Source organism: Strix aluco, chromosome 4, assembly GCF_031877795.1.
Source record: "Strix aluco isolate bStrAlu1 chromosome 4, bStrAlu1.hap1, whole genome shotgun sequence".
Classification (NCBI taxonomy): domain Eukaryota; kingdom Metazoa; phylum Chordata; class Aves; order Strigiformes; family Strigidae; genus Strix; species Strix aluco.
The window spans coordinates 95,648,628-95,670,729 of record NC_133934.1 but is presented as its reverse complement, the minus strand read 5'-3'; the positions used below and the strand labels follow the sequence as shown (position 1 = coordinate 95,670,729).

Below are 22,102 nucleotides of genomic sequence, written 5' to 3'. Positions count from 1 at the left end.
CTAACAGCGAACACAAGATCCAGCAATCAGTGGCAAGCTCAGGCCCATGCCCCTGAAGTGACTGGGCACCAACTGCATTTGCTTAAGTGATTACCCACTAGAGGGAGTTGCTGTTTCACACATTAAATCCCAGTTGGTAAATGATCAACATCAAAAAGTGACTCCTCTGTCGGAGCACCTGAAAATACTACTATAAGTAAAACAAAACGTGAAGTTCAGAAAGAAGTCAGTACAAAAAAATACATTAAAGTGCCTTTAGAAAAAGAAAAAAAACACCACACAGGTATTTTAGCCGTTCATAGAGATGTTTCTCATACACTGGTAACTGAAAACAGTTTTGCCAACATATGCTCTTAAAGAGCCTCCAGTATAATGTATGTTCTCCAATATGTTCTGGCTATAAACTGTAAATTTTACAGAAGTAAACAAGTTTTGTGCAAATTAGTGCAAAATGGGATTTATGGTACTTTATGTTGTATTTCCCCCGTAATGTCACGGGCAACATTACTGGGGCATGGGATAAATTGGAGTCTTCTATGTACAAAATTCAAACAATCGTTTCTCAGGGCTGAGGCCCCAAAGGTTCTTAATACTGCTGGCAAGGGAAAAAGACAAAGGCCATTAAAAACAAGGGACATACAATTTCAGCTGATTTTCCACAGTCTTTAACATTGTTTATCAGTAACTGCTTTATCTTTCAGATCATAAGTGAAGAGGGACTTTTGGAATCCCAAGATAAAAAGAAACCTAATTCTAATTCCCAAAGATGAATTACCATGGGTAACGTGTTACTACACTGACAAAACCACTGAGGCCTTCACACAGTTAGAAACATCGAGGTTACCAATTCCTGCATATGAAATGTCTTGTTGAAAGTGTGGAATCAACAAATATTAAAAACAAGACAGTCCTTGAATTATATACCACTCAAAATAGCAACATATTGTTTTTCCATATGATTTCTATAGCCAAAGATTTCACTTCATTCTTTAACACATATACTTTGATAACAAATAGAAGATACTAAAGAAAAATGAAAAAAATACAAACACAGACCCATGTTGTATTTTCATTTACATCAGAACTCAACACACACTTCAAACAAGAAATCTGCACAACCTGATAAACCTGTCTTGGAGATTTTGAGCAAGAGCTGGAAATCACAGAAAAATCTCCATCAGATCGTAGTACTTGAAGCTTAACGTCTATCTCCTTTAGGTGATGATATTCCATTGGTTCAGGTGTGTACGCTTCTGGTGCTAGCCAGCCAGATACATCCTCCTATTGAAAGATACAGAAAATATTTAACCCTCATTCCCAAAGGAAACAGACTGTAAAGGCAGTTACACATCAAGGGTATTTATTTTTCAAATACACCATACTTAAGAATAAAATGTAAGTTTTCATCCATCTCAATATATAGCTGAAAGCTGCCAAATATTCATGTACCTAGCACACTCAAAAGCAGATATGACAGAACAATTAGAGGCATAAATTTTTCACTTTTTAAATATAACCAAGCAGCAACTTAAATGCACTTTAAAAATACATTTATTTTATTTTTAGAAAATACATGAATCTACATGCATTGTTAAAATATAATAGTAAAAAAGGTGTTGTGTTAACCTAAACAGACTCCTGCTATTATTTTACTTCTATAAAAGTCCAAAGCCTGTGTCCTTACTGACTATCCACTCAGAAGTCCTGAAATAAAATTGCTTAAAGCCAGTTGCTTTGCCTCCATGCCAGCTGGCCAAAGAGCAATCAGACAACTCCCAAGTTCCCCATCCATTCTTCTGAAGGTTATACAACTCCCTTGGATGAAGTTCTCTTACACCCAAGAGAAGCAATTTGGATAGCTAATCCCTTTTTCTTAACGATGCATCTCACTTTATAGCCCCTTAGCCAAGTCAAAGCTTTAAAACACTCTCATGCCATACCGTGCCATGCCTATCGCAGCTCCCTCCCATGGATGCAAACTCTTCCCTTGTTGCAGTTTCTGTATTTGTTCCACATGCCAGTCCCAGCTCCCTTTTGAAGGAACAATTGCTTGTCATGGCATAACTTGCATATAGATCTTGTTGTCCAGTGCTGCACAGTAAGCACCACTTTGTGATGCCACTGACAAGAAAATCAATTTAGGAGTGTTGTGCTCCTTTGCAAGATAGTGCAGAGTATAGAGACAAAGAGGAAAGCATCTGGCAGACGTAGATCCACCAGTCCTAAGACAAAAACCATAAAGAACCTGCTATAAACTCACATTTTCAATGCTAATATTGAAGTGGAAAAGCACAGCCCTCAAACTGCACTAGAACTGTCCTCAACACCATCCTAAATCGCTTCTGTTACAACTTGCATCTCAGCACTCCTTGCTTGCAAACTTATTCTGGAGACACCATATTACAGCTTAAGCCCAAGGAACTGTACAGAGAGTTGACCATATAGCAAACTCGAGACAGCAAAATATTTTTTGCTTTCAAAAAAGACAAATGCAAGTCAACAGGCGTAAAAATGAGACATTCTCAACTACACTGAACACATCTTGTCAAACTCCCACAATGAACTTGCATCTCAAAGTCTGGCAGCAAATGCAGACACACATCTATTCTGGTACACACACAATCACACCTGCACAGCAGCACATTAGAAGTCCAAATAAAGTGGACTATAACACACTACTCTCTATTTTCCTCTGAAGAAAGTGGAAGCAAGACTCCTGTGCCTGTCAAAGAAGGGAATACAATCAGCAGCTATGTCTAACAAGACAACCGCTTTCCATCTCATAAGGAGTCAAAAAGAGAGAAAGCCTGGCCAAAACCAGGCTTGGAATGAAACTGCAGAAATTGATGCTATGACAGAAACCACCTGGAACCAAATCTCAAAATGAGGGTATGAGACATGTGTCACAACACTTGCAGTGTATCTCCAGAGAAGAAAACAAGACAGCCACAAGAAAGCGAGGGAACTGCTCTGAGGTGAGTAGCTGCCGCCTTTCTAGAGCCCCAGCATGTTATCACAGAAACACTGGGAGAGACAGAGAGCAGAGTTATTATTCTGATCATGATTTACATGAATTTTTCCTCTTGATAGCAGTAACACCTGACTAACCAATATGAGTATGTGCTCCTAGTACAGACAGTTGCATATTGTGAGCGAGCCTGCCCCACTTAACCCAGACAAATGAGCTCATATTCACAAACAGACACAGGTTCTCCACAGCAACCTGGCACTCCTGCCTCCCACTCAGGGGAGCAGGTCTGCCCAACCACCATTCACTGGGAATGACACTAGCAGACTACATCTCTGTCCTGACCACAAAGAAACACCAGGTATTACCTTAGAAGGGCACGACAGGGATGTGTGGGAGGACTTGAGTACATTGCTGGTTTCCTTTCTTTTTCCTAACAGAAGAGGGTCAGCACCTTGCCCTAAGATTTCAACATCTGTCTTGCAAGGGATTCATGTCCACCACTCCTTTACAGCTTCCAGATTAGTCCTCTGGCTATTCAAGCAGCCACATCCACACAAGAGGAGGAAATACCAGCTTCCAATTACAATACCACTGCTATGAGGTCATCCCTGGTTCATCCCCATTACCCTAAAGCACACTGGCTGCAAAAGAAAAAAGCATACCCCAAACACCTGTCATAAATTACCTCCATACTAAATTAAAAAAAAAAGAGAGAGAGAGTCATCTCTTTTGTGAAACAAAATCAGTTCTTCTAATGCTTTCTCATACAAGTACGATGACACAACTAGTAAGCCTGCCCGGACATGACCTGACTCCAGAAGAGCCACTCAGAAATGTCTCTAGAAGCTTGCCAGCTTTGTGGAAGCATCTGTTCAGGTGAGACCATGACCTTCACAACATAAGTATCAAATGTGGTACTACACTTGTGCCATGTTAACCACCCCCTAAACCTGACACTGAAGAGCACAGTGCAAACACACAGAAATGACTCTACAGGAGTCAGTTAAGCTGCAACCGGGCTCATTAGCTACAGCTCAGTGTCTATAACTCTCATACCCCATGTTCCAAGTATCCAAATTACTCCAATAGTCACTTTACTCTAGGGTTAAATTGACTCACACATTCTCTTTTGTATTTTCAAGATGGGCTTGCTTGGAAAATAAGCTTCTGTCCTGTCAATGTTTCCTGTGTGTTAACTCAGAACAACACTTTTATAACAGCATAGTCAGTGCTTATTATTGTGGAACATCTGAAACAAATTATACCCCTGCAGCTTTGACAATTAGATTAGCATGAATATGTACTTCTAAAATATTTTAAATACTCAAAAAACACTTTTTTTAAAAAGTGAGAAGTACTGTTTGGATATTTGACATATTTAGTAGTACGAGTCAAATGAAATTATCTAATCCACATTACGTTATACAGAGGAATTCATACAGTATATCCAGCTCTGCCTTGATTGATAACCTCCAAAACATTACTTTAGCTGATGTGGTTGCACCAGCTTTTTAAAAGTCAGAATGAAATAAGATGAAAGGGGCCATCAACTGGACAGTTACCTGGGCCAGCTTGAAGCAGTCTAGATTACCCATCAGCTGATAATTTCTTCATGATCTTTGTTATAAAGCAGCTACAGGAAATGCCTCACCCATAATATAATTCAAATGTGGGAGAGGAAGAATCCATCTCCAGACTAGACAGATTTAAGTAACTAAGTATTATCCTTTATTTTATTCTACTTTGGCAGTAGATTTAGGAGCTGTTTTCTTTAAAGAGATTATCTAGTACAGACTAGACTAACACACAAATTATCATTCACATTCTTGTCCATTGTATCAAGAACATATAGGAACACACATGTGCTGTGTAGCGACCTATTTAATATCTGATATAAATAGTAAAATCTCTGTAGATACATGCCCACATGATAGCAACATGTGCCAAATACAAAATTTGGATAAATGTTATACTTTTCCATTGTCTTGATGTCTTCAGAATTGGTGAAAAAAAGGTACACCTTGATAGTCAGAATTTGCATTAGCTATTCTACATAAAAGCCTCTACATTTTATGAAGAAGACTAGCTTGAAGAAAAAGAAAGCCCATTTACATATTGTGAGAGAAGGCTTTTGCAATCAGTAAAATAATATTTTTAAAAGCCACTATTCTCTAGGTCACAAAGCTACAATGTTTACTAACAGAACGCTGTTTAAAACATCTTCAGATCTTTAAATGCTGACATTTATCAAATGAAGGACCATCTCCTCAAACTGAAACACGGCCTTGATCAGAAAAGAAGAGATGTATTTTTAATCAAACACCAACCTTTCCAACAAGAGAGAAACAAAAACCAAACAAATCCCCACAACCCTCTCCCTACAGTTTCTTCCTATTCAAAGGCTGGATGAAGTACTCTTTCAGATGAACATTTTGTCACCCTTATGTGAGACTATAATGTCAAGCCTGTTGCAAGCAGATCTAATAGCATACCTTGAACATTTTCCTAAATGCACAGACAAAAGCTTAATTAAATAATGAACCAGTGAGCTTTAACTTTGTTCTTCTAATATGCAAAAATTAAAAGTACAATAAAAATCAACTCTCCTAACCAGTAGATCAACATTAGACCAAAAAGCCTTCCACTGCATTTTTTTAATGCTAAACTATGTCAGCTAAGTCAAACATCTCTTTGCAACGTCATGAACTGACAAGTATTTTACACAGATAAATAAGTCAATTTGCAAGCTCAGTGTTCATGTCCAAAAAAAATTAAATAAGCTTTCTATCTAAAGTGAGGGAACAAATGCCAGGTCACAACAGGAAGACTGGTGCAATTTTACAGAAGTCAAAGTTTTCAAGTCTCATGAGCAGAAGCACTGAGTGTGGCTGATAGTTTTAAACCTTTGCATACCAACGATCACCAAAGGTTATGCTTTCTGTGCTTCTACTGTAGCTTACTAACTATGAAAGAACAGTTACTGTTAAAATACTGTTAAAATGTATATTTATACAGTCTTAGTCATTTGTCCATCAGGTTTTCCTGACTGATATGGACTCCACTTATATTTGCCCCACAAAGCTCTGAGAATGCCAAAACATAGTGTATATTTACTAGTTTCCCTAGAGTACAGAGGAAAGTTTTGGACCACAAACTGAATGAGTTTCAATCTAGAATTCACACTGAAGTTGGGTAAATTACAAATCTGTTTAATGTCACAAACCATGGGTTGGTTAGTTCTCTGTTTCCATAACCAGTCTGGATTCAGATGAAGAAAATCCTGAGCTCAGCTCCTTACCCCATTTATAAAGATGGATTTTAGACACATTTTAGAAAAGATTAATGAAGAGCATCACCTCTTGGATGTCTTCATCACCTTATTAGAAAATAACTTGAAATAAAATATGGGAAGAGATAATTTAAAAAAAAATGCATTTTCTTTTGTTTCTTTCTCTCACACCTAAGTTGTTATTTAATCTATTGAAAAATAACTTACTCCAGATCATTTTTAGCTGTATAAATTAAAACAGAAAGCAGACCTTGGATATATTTTGTTCATTCTACACAGAGTTCACATCTTTCTTCTTAGGTGCTGTGATTCAGTGTATACTTGCAAATATTGTGAAAAAGTTCATAACATTACTATAGACTTAACATAATGTACATTTTAATGTAAAACAAATTAGGAAGGTCACCTAATTTCTTTACACAAAGCAAGCGTCTTCCCCAGTATTTCTTCATATTTATTAAAATCCAGGTTTCTTGAAGCATTACCTCAAGTTTGCACAGTTTGAGGATGTTCATTCTATGAAAACACGTATCTTTAGCATGTTTAATACCATATATAGTTTAGAAGTACTGTAAGTTTCTAGCACAATTCATTTTTCAAGCCAAATTTTATCTTCCCATCCTAGAAGCCTTATGATTACTTCTGTAAAACAACTGAGCTCCCGAGAACTCCTCCACTGCGACATTCCCCTCAAAGCAGTAAGAAAGAAAGGCCATCTCCTTGTAACTGGGAGATCAAAAGACTATTCGATGTCTTCACATTACCGGGAGTCATTTTGTGGCACAGACTCTCCTAGAAGCAGTGATTGATAGGACAATCAAACACGCTTTTTTTACTCTCCATGAGGAAAGGTATTTCTGTCTACTTCAGCTCTTGCTGTCCACTGCAGTATGCAGACTGTACGCTCCTTAACAATATTATGTTCAAACATAAATGTCTAATACTTAAGCAGACTTTGGCTCCTCTGTATACCTTTAAGACAGAGCAAGTTGAAAGGCACACAAAGGTGTCCTGTTAGCTTTCTAAATGGACACATAAGCTCCATCAATGTATATTTCCCCAATCGCTGCATGCTTAAGTTCATGTCCTCAAAAAACTCTTGGGAGTTTTTTTTTAGGTAGTTGCTGACCCTTCTACCTGAGACTGCAGCACTAGCCACTCATACTGATAGGCTGCAACTTCACATATTCTGTAGAGAAAATAGGTCATCTTCTTCTCCAAGTGTGCTTCTAAGGCTCCTTCCATGTCAAAATTTTCTTTTAAGTTCTGCTGTTTTTCTGAGGCCAGCCATGTCCAAGTGTGAGTAAAATGAACAAAGAAACCAAAGAAAATTCCTTCTTGGAGACAAAGCCAATTGGATTTGACCAGCTTTTCTCTCATATCTCAGTAGGTTACTTCATGGTAGGACTAAAACCAAATCAAATTTAGATTTACCATAAAAATAAGCCAAATACAACAGGACAGTACAAATTAAAGTTGCCATACCTCAAAACCTTGCAATTCAATTCCATCTTCTGTATCTTTCAATAGTTCAATTAGCCTTTTCCTTTCTCCCTCAAGCATAACAATCTGGTTTCCTGAATCCTTTGCTAACTGAAATATTTACAAAAAGTAAAAATAAACAAACTTTAGAACTCCATTAACTCAAACAGGACCAAAACAAAGTTTCTAAACCCTGTGAAATTAACATCTAAATCTTGCTTATTGCCATAATACAAATTAGCACTCTGACAGAAAAACCTAGCAGCCTACATATAATAAATTGATAATCTTGTAACAGTCTTTGACATAGTGGGGGGGCAGATATTTTTCTCTGGATGAAAAAATCATTATAACTACTAGGTCTTCACAGAAAAAAAAAGCATGAAAAATCTGTTTTCTGACAGAAGGAAGTCTTCTGTAAATAAGGGTCCCATGCAGGCTACACATGAGTAACCTGCATAGCAATTCCTTACCTATGCATAAGAACATCTTCCTTTAACTTAACAGCAAATACATTTAAAGAAAGTCTTAGGAAATGTTTCCCCTTAAAACAAGCTATGTCCAGGCACAAACCGAACAACCGTTTCCAGTGCTCTTTAGCAAATACATAGAGCAGTACTATGCCCACCAATATGAGCATCCAAGACGAGAACTATCTTGTTCTACTGTACTAACAGTACTCTGCCATAAACAACACTTTTTAACATCAAGGGTATTTCATTTATGCCTGATTAGCATAATGTAATGTTTCTGACTCAAAAACCCATCTGTCTCCAGCAGTACTTCGATACTATTTTTTTATTTAACATTTAACAAAATGTAAATGATTTTATGCTTTAATGCTTACCTCAATGTTCTTTTTAATGAAATCCTGATTTTTACTCTTGCTATATGTTTTTTCTGCTTGATTAGGAAATTCATTTGTTTCTAATTCTCTTGAATAATCTGAAGTTTGAGGAAGAAAAGCTGCTAAGTTATGATCATTCCTTTTCTGATTCAGTGAGAGAGGTAATAACAGCAATCCCATTTAAATCTTTAACAAACTTGTAAAGTGGATAGACTAACTTTTTATATGCCATTTTCATTATTTATATAAACTATATTGTTATATTTAAAATGTAACTATTGTCAAAATCTAATCTCATTTTTAAGCTTTTATTATACGAGATCAATGTTGAGAAGGCTAAAATACTTTTGGATTTCTGACCTCAAAAATGTTAAACATGGCGGCTTTAAAAGCCACGGCATTCCTTCGAACCCTATCATTGTTTCAGTATTATCATCAGTACAAAACCAGACAATAATTTTTTTGAAAACCACAGAACTATTTGGAGACATATCAAGTACATTTTTTAAAATAAAACAGCTGAAGAACAGATGATATCGTTGATATTATTATAACACAGCTTATAAAACAAATTTTGTTTAAAAAGAAAACTCGTCATAGAGCTGTAAAGCTATTAAACAGCCACATGATATTCTGACAACATCACACGTATGTTTTTTTCATCAGTGGGTTTCTACCCATTGTACCAAAATAGGCACATATTCTGTTTTTCAGAGACTTTTACCAGTTTTAAAACAGCAATTCCTTTATGAACACCAAATCTTTATCACATTAAATAACAAGTCTAAGCAAATAAAACCAATTTCTCAGTCTCAAAAATTACTTCAAAAGTAGGCATGGTAGTTTTTGCTTTTTTGGAAAGTAGAGATTTGAAAAATGGGTGGGCTATTTGCCTACAAGAAAAAAAACAATTTAACATATTAGATAATAGAAGGTAGACTATGGAAGTTTACATGGAAGTGACTCTTTTTCCCAGTGAGTAGATTGAAAGCAAACTCCCAAAGATATGAAATAAATTCCCTGCATCCTTTCACACACTATGGACAAAAACTGTGTAACATTCTCACCAATCAGACTTACTCTCAAATTGCAAGTAAATCTTAATGGACTGAGGTGTTGGATCTGACCAAGAAAACCCTGTCACAGTTCAAATGCACAACTCTACTGAAAGCATCCCAAACTATATTTAACATTACCAGGTAACATCCTGAATCTGTCAAGAAACTGGATCATCTAAGAATCTACCAATCGGTACAAACATGACAAGTTGTATCCTGAAATGAGCAAAACACACCAAACACCAACATAACATGGAACATATATCAAGCATTACTTTTAAGCTAGATCTTTCTCTAACTGTAAAATAATGATGTCTGAGAGGGAGCTACCATACAGAACATCTCAAAACATTCAAGTAAAGAAAGGACAGACATGGATCACTGGGACAAAGAATACACTGAAGATTGCCACAGGTAAGTAAAAGAGAGACTGCAGCTCAACAAAGTTTGCGTACGCATTTTGGCAGATCTGGTACCAATTTCAAAGATTTGGAACAAATCTTGATGAGACTGCTAAAGTAATATTAAAGTAATATAAAACTAATACATATATTCTTCTTCACAAGTTAAGCCCCTCTTGTTCAGGGTATGCCTTTACAACAACTGTTACACAGAAATCCAAAAAGCAACCAAAACTGTAAGTCTTAGCTATTCAGAAACCATATCAAAAGCCTCCAGCAGAAATAATAAAAGTAATTCATTGCTCATAAGTTGTATGGGATCTCTATTTCATGCATTCACAAACTAGAAGGATGTAGAACATCTCAGAATAGCATGAGCAACAGCAACTCTAAACCACACCTGGACTGGGAGCTTCAGAAGCCATTGCTGTCCTGAATACTGGTAACAAAACCTGCCATTGCCATGCAAGGATGCTCCAGCACAACTCAGAAATTGCGAAGGTGGAAGCTGAGGGTCAAGCTTCATTTTAAGGGAGGAATGAAGACATGCAGTAGGAAGACAGAGAAATCAAAAGCACAGCACTGATCCAACCCAGTGTGAAGAAACATTTAATAACAAGAAGTTACGGCCAGATACCGGTAGACTAGGACAAGTGATAAAATGATAAGGGACCTAAGGTCTAGGTTTAAAAATTAAAACATACAGTCTAAAAAGTGCAGATTCTGCTGCTGTCAGTGGTTTAACCTTGAGGAACCCTCATTTATTATGTCCTTGTCATCTTAGGAGTCACCAGGAAGACAGATTCCTTCTGTTTACATAGAATGGTAGATGACAAAGAAATAAACAATTGCAGCTGATAGCAATGGCAGCTGAAGCTATTCTTCTCATGTCACAACACATGTGAGAAGTTACTCAACCACACAAATTTGAATTTCAAATAGGGAGAGAACAGAGGCACAAAAGCACAATTCCATTTATTTTGAAGTGTTGGACACACTACACTACTACCAGCATTTGAAACCTCTATACAGTGCACGTAAACAAATGATGTCTAAAAGAATCAGCCCAGATGTTTGGGTTTTGCCAGAAAGTACTTGATCCATAAAAGCAATGCAGCCTTTACAATAATCAGCATAACAAAATATAAAATGAGTTGTCTGAAGATTTAGGTTTGTCACATCTATACAATTTCTCCTGAAGACAAAAAAAATGACAGAAACTGTATACAGCACCACTCTTCATTTTTAGATGGTTTCTCGAATATAAGCCTATTAATGAAAGTTACAGTACCATAGAATAACAGCAAAGATAAGTTTTTAAATAATTTCCATGAAGAACCAATGATACATTTTACAACAAATCAGTTACACCTCATCATTTTGCAATGAAAGAAAAAAAAAGTTTTATAAACCCGAAAGTAAAAATTTTCTTAGCATGTTGAGTAAAATGTTTTAGGTAAGTCACAAATTATTCCTTTTTATTATTTGTAAAAAAATAGTAACTGTTGCCATTCCAGTAAGCAACCTTGCTTCTTCTGATTTCATTGGTCTAGCCACAAGTGCCAAGTCTTCATTACCCACCCATTGTACATGTTGTTTTGCCATATCTAGAAATACAAACTATACAATTAATAAAGCTTACCATGATTAGGTTGGGTTTTACAGCAATCATAATCTTCTGGATTAATTTGTGTGTGAAATACTGAAGTACCTATTTCATCTTCTTTAGCATGGGAGGGATCTGCAAGGGATTTTTTCAGTAAAATTTAATTGAAATGTATTTGAAGAAGATCTAGTTTCACATGTATCATACTATAAGACCTCACACATGAAAGTTAAAGAAATTTAGTTGGATAAATTACATAACCACCATATTTCTCAATAAATAAAGAAGGGGGAAAAGTGTAAGGTGTGTCTCATGAATAATTATGCTGGTTTATATGGATGGTTTTAACTACTGCCCATACAGGACAAATTATTACATTCTAGAAGACACAGCCCAAGGCCCTAAAGCTCAAATGCCTCTGCAGACACCACGTGGCAAGTCATCTAGAACTCTCAATGAAAATAAAGTAACCAGGTCTCCCCAGCTGGTGTCTGCCTGTGCGTGAATTATTAGACTTTCAAGTGGCTTAGGTCAAGGGTATAGAAAAAAAGGGTTCAAACATCCTAGTATGCAAGAGTTGTTTCAGTTACTCAAAGAAAAAAATTCCATCGTGGTATTGACATGTATCAACTGGAAGTATAAGTTACAGCACTAACTTGCAGTCTATACACTTAGCACTTACAAAAAAGGACTCATATTGCAAAGAACCATATCTATCACATACGAAAAACGTGTTTTTCACAATGAAAAAAAACCCAACCAACATCCTGTAATGTTTAATGAACTCAACTGAAAGTATGATTTTGTTACACAGAGCACAGGAGAATGAATTTAAGGCCGTTTAATTAATTTCTGATTTACATTTCTGCCGTGAGTGTGTCAGAGGGTTTTTTTGTGTTTGAGAGGCTGGGACACATAAGTTATTAATGATTTTGTACCTGGAACTTATGTTTGATTTCACAGCCCCATTAAATATATATAAATAAATATATAGCTCCCCTATATAATTTCTTTAATAAAGCTCCTTATCACATTCAAGCTCTGAAAAGCAAAATATATGAATTGCATTCCATTCCAGTATCAACCAGGGCAGCTATCAGGACATGCATTTAAATAAATAAATAAGACCTGAAAAGTAAGGCACTAGCATGTCACAGAAAACTCAAGATAAAGATCAAGCTGGAGGAAAAATCTAAACTATGGAGGGTTTTGTCCACAGGATACACCAGAACCCATATGATGTACATGATCTCTACAGCAAGGAGTTACCTTTGAAATAGAAGAGGAATTGAAGCATGGAGTTCATTCATAACAACCCTAGTCTTATTTGCCTACTCGTTTTTTACTATACCCTGACATCTACTGGAGACTTTTCAAATATCACCTGTATCAAATTCTGTGTTCTTCCCCTAATAACCCAAACTTTAGCATAGAAATAAAAGCAGGTTACCTTGTAATAATAAGTTTTTAACCACACACACTGCTACCATTATTATGCACGTACTTCCAACATTCCAGCTGAGATTTTTGCTCAGCATAACCATTCAGACTTCAAATCCTCGTTCTCTCCCCAAGAAAAGACAGGACGCACCACTTCCTTTCAACCAAGGTATACAGATGAAGTACAGGGTGCAAATGTGCTTATGATTGATACATCTCTGAGAACTCCAGCACCGAGACTGAGTATTCAGACAGCAAATTTCTTAAAACCACTCTTGAGCAGTTTTGACATGGCATATTGACAAATTTAGTCTGGTTTTGTTCCCCCTGCCCCTCTCAACAGAGACATTGTGAGCAGAATGCCTACAGTTTGTTCCAGCATCTCTCCCAATAAGAGTCTAGCTACAGAAAGAAAAACGACATTTTAAAATACCCATATTTTCTTTTTCCAGCTCCGTGCAAGCGCCCACATCTTCTGTGCGTTCTTGAAGAAAACTACCAATACTTCAGAACACGCTTCAGCCACTTGCTTTAGAACTCCAACAGAATTGTGTCCTTCTGACTCAGTAGAGAAAACACTTCTAAATAGTTTTTTAATTTTTCTTTCCCTATTCTAACTGTAGTTTTACATTATTGGTATTCACTGTAATTTTGATCATCTTGTTATGTATCACATTCCGCATTTCTCTGTATCATTAACTATTTGTTTACCTTTAAAGAACTCAGTCTTTCGTTAGTCATTTGTCTACTTCTAATGCAGCTATAGAATTTGGTGTTTTAAATGTTAACTTAAATATACTAAAAGACTAAAATGCAAACATTTATTCTTATCGGTGTGTTCATTTCTACTTTGAACATTTTTGTCTTCATTGTCATATGATGATGAAAGTCAGAAATTATCTTGTCAGACTTCAGTTTTTTCTTCCTGAGAATAGTTTGCTGGCATATCTGTAACATAGTTTCACTTTTTAAAACTTCCATCTAGCCTGTATTTTCTTCCCTAGAATTCTCAGGAAAAAAGCAGATTAAAAAAACTAAGTTCATGTTTCATATTCATGCCTTTTCCTTAGAATCACACTCTTTTGATGATCCCTTTTACTGAAATTCTCTCTCACATTAGAATCTTAAATTCTTTTAGAAGTGAATTAAATGTAACATAATCAGTATCAAATTTCATGTAAATGACCCATACTCCCTTTTGGACTAAGTTCCAAGACCTGGGCTGTGCATAAATCTTCCTGTATTGTTTTCCAACACATAACTCAGTACCACAATTTGGTCCCCCACTCTTTTGGTTCTTCTGTTAACAATTCATCAAAAGGCTCAGGATTTCCCTCCCTGGGGACCTGTCATATTATGAGATCCTTACCATGGCACTGCCATTACTTCCTTCACACTCTCTCCCCCACTCCCATATGAAAACTTTCTCCAAGATATGTGTGTGGCAGGGCTCACATCCCTAGGGCTTCTAAGTAACATTTTTAGGCCCAGTATTTTTTAACTGCCTGCCCTTTCTACACCAAGTACTCCAGACTGGCGAACTCTCCAAGATCACCAGTAACCATACATCAGTAACTTCATATTTCGTTTGTTTACCAAAGCGATTTTGAATTCCTTGCTTATTGCCCAGATATCCCAAAACGGTAAAGACATCCAAGTTCTTCAGCAGGTTTCCACTCCGTTTTCCCTGTATCTGTTGTCATTACTTTACCAGTGTTATCAGTCGTGCATCTTTTCTGAAATCATCTGTGTTTGCCATCAACTTGAAAAAATGCAAACTTTACTTATCCTGGATTTCTACCCTTCTAGAGTAGTCAGTTCTTTGAAAAAATGTAGTTTATATAAACAAAATTAAAGTACAACTTCTACATTTGTGATAATGCAAAAATTGTTTCAGTTAATTTTTCAAATATTCCCTTGATGTACTTTTACATGCAAATATTATTTTATTGTATAGGTTTGAAAGCTTTATTTTTACAGTATCCAACAAAAATATGAATATTAATCAAAATACAGGATAATTATATCAGAGTATTTACTCTTTCTTACTTACCAGCTGTATCCTGCCATGATGAGATCAAAGCTAAAAAAAGTTTTGTGTTTTCTATCTCCTCATGGCTTCCAGTGGTTCTGATAGACTAGTCAAAAGAAATAAAGCATAAATATACAGATAAAGGCATATGTATTCTTTAAAGGAAATACTATTTGCTTTAAAGTAAATACTCTAAAGCAAAATATGTTGTCTGCTTATCAGGTCTAATGAACTTCAGACCCTATGAGAAATTCCTTGTTCAGTGGCAACATTTACTTAGAGCTTTATTTTCTTCTTAAGGCTATCTGATCATCTCCTAAAGTTATGACAAAGGCATGGTGGAACTTTAAAGCCTCTGTTATATATTGTCTCTTACATGAAGACACATTTCACAAGACAAATAAGTTCTGTAAGGTATATATGGCTCTGAATCCAAACCCACTGAAATTATGAGATGCAGTCAAACCAACTGCAATTGTGTCTTTTCAGCAACTGACATTTGTATTCCTGTAAATTATAGAAAACTTAAGCTCAGAGGAAATACTAACTCTCATGTCTCAAGGCTTAAAGTGACATTTAACTACTAGGGACCAGCACAGGAATAATGTGAAGGAATTTGTTCTACAGCATTCTTATACCTTCTTCAGGGGGCATCTCTAATTTCTTCAGTAATAGACAGTATGAAATAAATGGGCCTAAGAACGGTCACGCTAGAGCGGAATGAAGGCTTTTAGGTCTGGGTTCACAGACATTAGCTCTTGTCACGCCTTATCCGTACCTGCAAGTAGCGAGCTCAAGCATAAGACTATGCTAGTAAACCACACCTAGACAGCTGTGTATTTGGCTATTGGTCATATCAATTTCTAAGGACGATGGCCTTCTTTCAAAGCCTGTCTAGCCAATATATATTAAAATCTATTCAAAGTTACTTTTTAAGATCCATTTCTTTAACTAGCCAATCGTTATTTAATAAAACAACGCATCTGTGAAATAATTCTGTAAGACAGTAGTCCAAGATATACTACTTACAAAATATGCAGAACATATTTTGTTCTAACCTGAAGTTCTTCCCAGAGCTTTGCCCTCATTTCTTCACCTTGTTTTTTAATTGCTTTCTCCTTAAAATGCTGTTTTGCCAGTATTGTGTCAAGTTTATTCATTTTCTTTATAGCTGCTTCAATCTGAGGATCTACATCTGTTTCTTCGGAATATTCCAAGTTGGAAGAGTTTGCTGTAGAATATATTTAATGTTAGCTTGAAGCATTTCAACCTAAAAAAAAACAAAACTAAAAAGCAGTACAAGCAATTTGATAACCACCATAGACAAGAGTACAATTATTCTCAAGCGTGTTCATTTCTAAACCTGTTTGTAGCAGGGAAAAATATAAAAGTCTTTGTAACAGAATGCTGAATCAAACTCTGAGCTGTAGCAGTTGGATATGGGGGCATGGGGGAAGATGACCCCCCCATTTTGGGCAAGTGATTCAATTCAAATTTGTAATGGAAGTGTGACAAATCTCCACAGTATCAGCAAAAATCACAGACAAAATAAGCTTAAAAATAAAAAATAATTTCTTCAGCCTGACTAGAATACATATTGAAATGTCATTCATTAAACTGAGTAATTCTGGGGTTAAGAGAGACTCTGTAATATCTCTACTTCTAAATGTTATAGAAGTTTCAGTCTTGACTTATCTCAGCCAAACTAGATTCTGATACTGGTTCTAGAAAAATGTTGTTCTGAAAAATAGAAATGGTGAAACATTACGGTAACTACCATTATTTAATTAAAATAGATTTCTGTATTGTCTCTATTTTTCCTAAACATGCACATTACAATTTCTGATCACTTTTAGCTCTTCCCCTTCATGCTCTGCCCTCTTTCCTGGTTAAATTTAGCTTCCATAGCAAGAGTAGAGGAAACACTTGTAGCACTGTCCCTATGCCACAGACTTGTGAGTTTTGGAATCCTGCAATACTTTTTCATTTTTTAATCTTTTGAGGTCAAATGCTTTTCACACCCGTTGATCCCAAGCATTTACTGTCACGCATTAGTCTATGCCATAAAAATTGCTGAGTGATACAACAAGGGGAGAGCTATAAAAATCTAACTGAGCTCCAGGGAAGCCCCAAGGAGAGAAGATAAAAGAAGAGCATTTATTTCAACTGGCCTGAACCCAACAGATGGATTTGAACTTAAAACTACTGAGTGAAGCTTTGAAGTTGAGTTCTATTCAATTTCTGTTCTGAAGAAATGATTATGATGTCAGATGACCAGCACTGTGGCACTAGATAGAATCACCACTGGATTCTGCATTATTAGATTGACCGAATCTATGTAAAATTCAAATACTATCATATCACTAAAGAAAATTAATATCCTTTAATAAAATAATCTTTAAATAAATAATTCATCCAACACCTTTTGAATATCACAATGCATATACATTTTCAATTTGTAATATTTCTTTATAATGATATAATATACACACAAATACACTATGGTCCCAAACTCTCCTAGAAGCACTAACAAGAAAAGGGGGAAAAAAAGTTTTATTGCACTAGTCACTGGTTATATTGCACTGGTCACACCTGAAAAGTAATACCTGCTTTTGCATCACTCAGTTTTCCCTCGGAAGATTCACAGAACTTCAAAGCATGTGTTTCAGTGCTATCACCTCCAGAATCTGAATTAGAGAGACATCCTGAAAAACACGTGAAAAACCCTTTCACAATAAAACAGATGTGAAATAAACTTTTAAAGATACTGTTTGAGATGTTAACAATTAAGAGACTAAAATACATTTTTGTCAGTTAGGGATCACCACAGAGCCTCTGCAGTGGATTATTGTTTTAAAAAATGGTATCTACTAGTACACCAGGACTCACGTTAAACAGAGGAGCAAGAATCAAGGGATTTCTTTTGACACCAATTCTGTCACAAAATCTTTTCTAAACTTGAAGAAGGGATCCAAACTTTCTGCTTCACATACTGGCCTTTGCTTCTCTATTTTTAAATATTCAGAAGCTCTAGAAAGTTAATTTATTACCATATATAGAATGCCAAAAGAATGACATCTGAAGCATTTCTACAAGTGCTTTCATTAAAATGAGATATTGCATATTTATATTTAAAGTATGTTACTAGTGTTAGCATTGTTCAGTTGTTAAATACTATAACTTACCACGACAATTTCCAATTTTTTGGACTGGTGGACCATTAATAGGATAAAAAGTTTCTAAGAAATGATCATGATCTCTGTGAAAAAAAACACCTTACTGAAAACACTTTCTAACATGGTTCCATGGAACACATGAAGATGGTTTCTCCTGATCTTTTAAGGTCATCACCAAGGTGCAGGTCACAGCTTGGATGCCAAAAGACATATGCTGTAGTGGTAATGACAGTAATAACATATTTCTTTCAAAGATGGATTCAAAATAGTAAAGAGAAGTGATAGTATGAATTTTGACACCTCCTCTTCTAGAATTTTACCTATTTGCATCCTCTTTTCCCTCCACCAGTAGAATTTTACCCAAACTATACAAGCATGGTATTTGGTCTAGTCACAACACAAGACAGTGTTTGTCATTCCCACGCCTGAAAACTCGTTGGGATTCAGTACACTTCTGAAGAAAGAAGGTCTTACTCTCCACTGTGGTTTGCTGATCTGTTCTTACATCCTTGACATCAGATTTCTCTCTATCACCTTTGTCTTCTTCTGCACAGCAGTCTTCTAGACTGCCTCTTTGATGACTACCAGCCAAACTGACAGGTGAATCAACCTATGAAATGCAAATTAATTACTCCATAAAAATAGAAATCTTTGGGGGGAAGCAAAAGATAATCATAATAATCACATACTATCACAAAGGCTAACAAGAATTCTGTACAAGACTGCAGAGTACTTCTTAAATAGAAGAACCATTTTCAGATCTGCTACAGAGTTCTGCTTCTTAGGTATCATTTTGATTCTCAACGTTATCATTCCACAGACTGCCAGAATTGGGAATGCCAGGTTAGGAAATGATTCCAAAGGTTTATGCCATTTCTGCTGCAGCTGAGGGTACCACCAACCAGTTAAGAGTCTGTGTGTACAACAGCCTGTGCACCAGGTAGCATCCCAATCTCTTGCTCATACTATGGAGTTTTTTATAGTCTTTGAAGGGCTGAAAAGATTATGCTTAATTCATCACTTTCAAGAGATTACAATTTTCATGCAATAGCCTATGATGTTTAGGTCAAAACCTGGATTCAGAGAGATCTGATGTTAACCTTTACTCCCAACTGTGAACCTGTAAAAAAATATTTTAATACTTCTGTGAAGCCTCTAGGTATGATCCCATTCTACAGACAGGTGAACAGAGATACAATACAATTGGACTAATCTAAGTAAATCAATCTAAATATCTATCCCCAAGTCCTTTTTCATACCTCCCAACAACCATATCACATATCCCATTCCCAAAATTAAGTTAATCCCTGATATTAATTTTCTCAGAGGATGGATGAACACCTACTTCCAACAGACTTTGCTGAATCCCTGGAGCTGACATGTTTCTTGGAATACGACAAAAAAATTTTTAAAACTTGATTCAAACATATCAAACATTCAAACATTTTTGTAGTCAAAAATTTAACTTGTGAGGATTGCTCAAATGCTTTTTTTTAATAAGCAAAATAATTTTTATTCCAACTTAAAAGCACAAGTGGAATGGAGGTGAAATTTTGCACATACTGGCTCATGCACCAACGGTCTATGGCTGTGTATCTACACATCATTGCCAGAATTTCAAATGTTTTTCCTTAAAATATAATTTATTTAATAATCTGATTAAACATACAGAGGAAGACAACCAAGTTTTCCAGGCTGTAGTGCTGAATAGCCTTTTCTGTGGCAAATATAAAAGTAAGAGATTTTCAGAAAAATGAAATTAAGCATCATTCCATGCATGCATAAGCAGCAGCCCACATTCATGAACTTTCACATAACGCCTTAGCACACCTGCAGAGCCCAGAAATCCATACGAAGCTAAAAAAGCAGAATCTTATTTCTTTGGCAATCGACTAAGAAGAATTAGGCATAGTTTCCCCAACCTGCTGAAAGTGAAAAGAATTACCTTTGGCAAACATGGCTCTGGTGTTAATAACTCCATAGATGTATTTAAAGATCTACAGTTAGGATGAGCTCTTGAGCTAGATGCAGGCCTTGAAATTTTATCCAAGCTCCCCCTTGTAATATCCATTGTGACCTAAAATTGGAAAAAAACCCAGAAACAACCTTCCAAACTATCAGTTTCATAATAAAGCAACAAAGCAACACAAGCCCGGTCATATTTCAGATGTAGATTAATCAAGTTTCAAATCCCTTCTAGCAATTCAATCTTGAGAGACCTTTCTAATACAACTAGTTTGCCACTCAGATATACATTTTTAAATATATGTACAAATATATATTTATATTATCAAGCCAACCCAAGTATTCAAATGTGCTTACTGTCAAAAAAAACTTCAAATGGCTTAAATCTTAAAAGTAATCTCACAACAAAGGAAATGTCATGGCTCTTTTTCCTTTTTTTTAAAAACATGAGACTAGCAAAGTTAACATCAACAAAAGAATGAGGGTATTTTATAGACATCTTGAACCTATCAAATAAAGCAGCCAAAAGCTTTTTATATTCAGTAGTTCTAAAGAGAGGGAGTTCCCAAACGCAAACAAATTACATTCCCAGTCCCAACACAATTTTGAGTTTAAACAACAGAAGTGCATGGTTCTCTGCAAAAACTGCGTGAATTCACAGGAATTGGCTATCTGAGTATGTGACACGCACCAGTAATTTTCAGAAGACCCGCATGAATACAACTTCATGTTTCAGTACAAAGAAACAAGGCAGAGTCACGTATACAGGTCCATACCATGACACAGTATAAAGAAGCGGGCAGAGAAGAACAAGAGTAGTTTATATTCATTCATTCACTTCAACTCATGGATCTCACTCCTTCACTGAAGAGGCCCCTCCACACCGCTGACCACTTGCCCCAGGACCGATGCCGGTCGCGGCGGCAGGCGCTCACGGGCGCCCACGGGGCGGGGCGGGACTGGGGGGGACGGGGAGGCCCCGCCGCCCCGCCCGGAAACCCCCTGGCCCCGGGCGAGCTCTGGCCATCTCTAGGCCTCCGCCACCGGCGGCTGTTCCCCAACGTCTGAGGACTTTTTTAAGCGCTTCTTTCATTTTCCCGGGGCGGGTGTTGAGGCAAGTGTAAAAGACCCAAAATAACACAAGCGAAGAAGCCGAAAATAAGTAACAGCTGAGACCCAAGGGATTCCAGAACAAAAAAATAAGCATACAAACAAAAAATAACCTCCCGGGAGGTCTCAGCAGGCAGGCAGGAAGCCCTTTCCCGTGCCCGCACCCCGGCAGAGCCCGGCACCCCCAGCAGCCCCGTCCTTACCGCGGGAGGGCGGCAGCGCAGCCGTTCCCATGACGACCGACTCACCGAACTCTCGCGAGAAGTGCAGGATTCCGCCTGCAATTAGGGCGGTACCATCGCCGGGCGGGGGTGATGGTGGAGGGGTTGTTCTTAGCCTGGTCCCAGGGATGAACACAAAATCGAGCTGTCAGTTGCTCGCGGAGCCTGAGCCGCCGCTAGCCCCCGGAGCCCGTCTTCTCCGTCCTGGCAGAGAGAAGTGCTGCATGGAGAGCGCCCTTGGCCTCCCTTCCCCGCCCAGACAGCTAGGCTGTGCCGGGCCCGGTGCCGGGCCGGCGGGATCGCGGCGCCGCTGCCGGCGTGGCCTTGTCTGTGTGGCGGGGCCGGGCCGTGGGAAAGGGGGAGCCGGTCCCCGAGCCCGGCTCAGGCTGTCGCCGGGACGTAGAGCGGCGGTGGCGGCGAGCGTCCTCCCGCCGGGCGTCGGTGTGCTGGGGGGGGCTCGTCCTTCCCTGGCGCCGGTGCCTGGCGGACGCCGCGGCCCGCAGC

The 22,102-nt window shown here is 37.4% G+C and overlaps 1 protein-coding gene across 3 annotated transcripts in view; it reads right to left on the bottom strand.

The window, feature by feature from the left end:
- FSIP1 (fibrous sheath interacting protein 1) overlaps window positions 1-22,102 on the bottom strand; it is an 83,080-nt gene extending 60,978 nt beyond the window's left edge. Inside the window, exons 1-10 of one of the 3 annotated variants that reach the window (XM_074821538.1) lie at window positions 21,581-22,102; window positions 20,248-20,379; window positions 18,777-18,912; window positions 17,733-17,831; window positions 16,185-16,357; window positions 15,148-15,232; window positions 11,691-11,789; window positions 8,590-8,687; window positions 7,746-7,853; window positions 1,120-1,281 (exon numbers count right to left, since the gene is read on the bottom strand). In XM_074821538.1, the coding sequence (XP_074677639.1) occupies window positions 1,120-1,281; window positions 7,746-7,853; window positions 8,590-8,687; window positions 11,691-11,789; window positions 15,148-15,232; window positions 16,185-16,357; window positions 17,733-17,831; window positions 18,777-18,912; window positions 20,248-20,373 (1,086 nt within the window). In that variant the 5' untranslated portion in view covers window positions 20,374-20,379; window positions 21,581-22,102. The remainder of the gene's footprint in view (window positions 1-1,119; window positions 1,282-7,745; window positions 7,854-8,589; window positions 8,688-11,690; window positions 11,790-15,147; window positions 15,233-16,184; window positions 16,358-17,732; window positions 17,832-18,776; window positions 18,913-20,247; window positions 20,380-21,580) is intronic. The other 2 variants (XM_074821537.1, XM_074821539.1) reach the window with 2 other exon arrangements.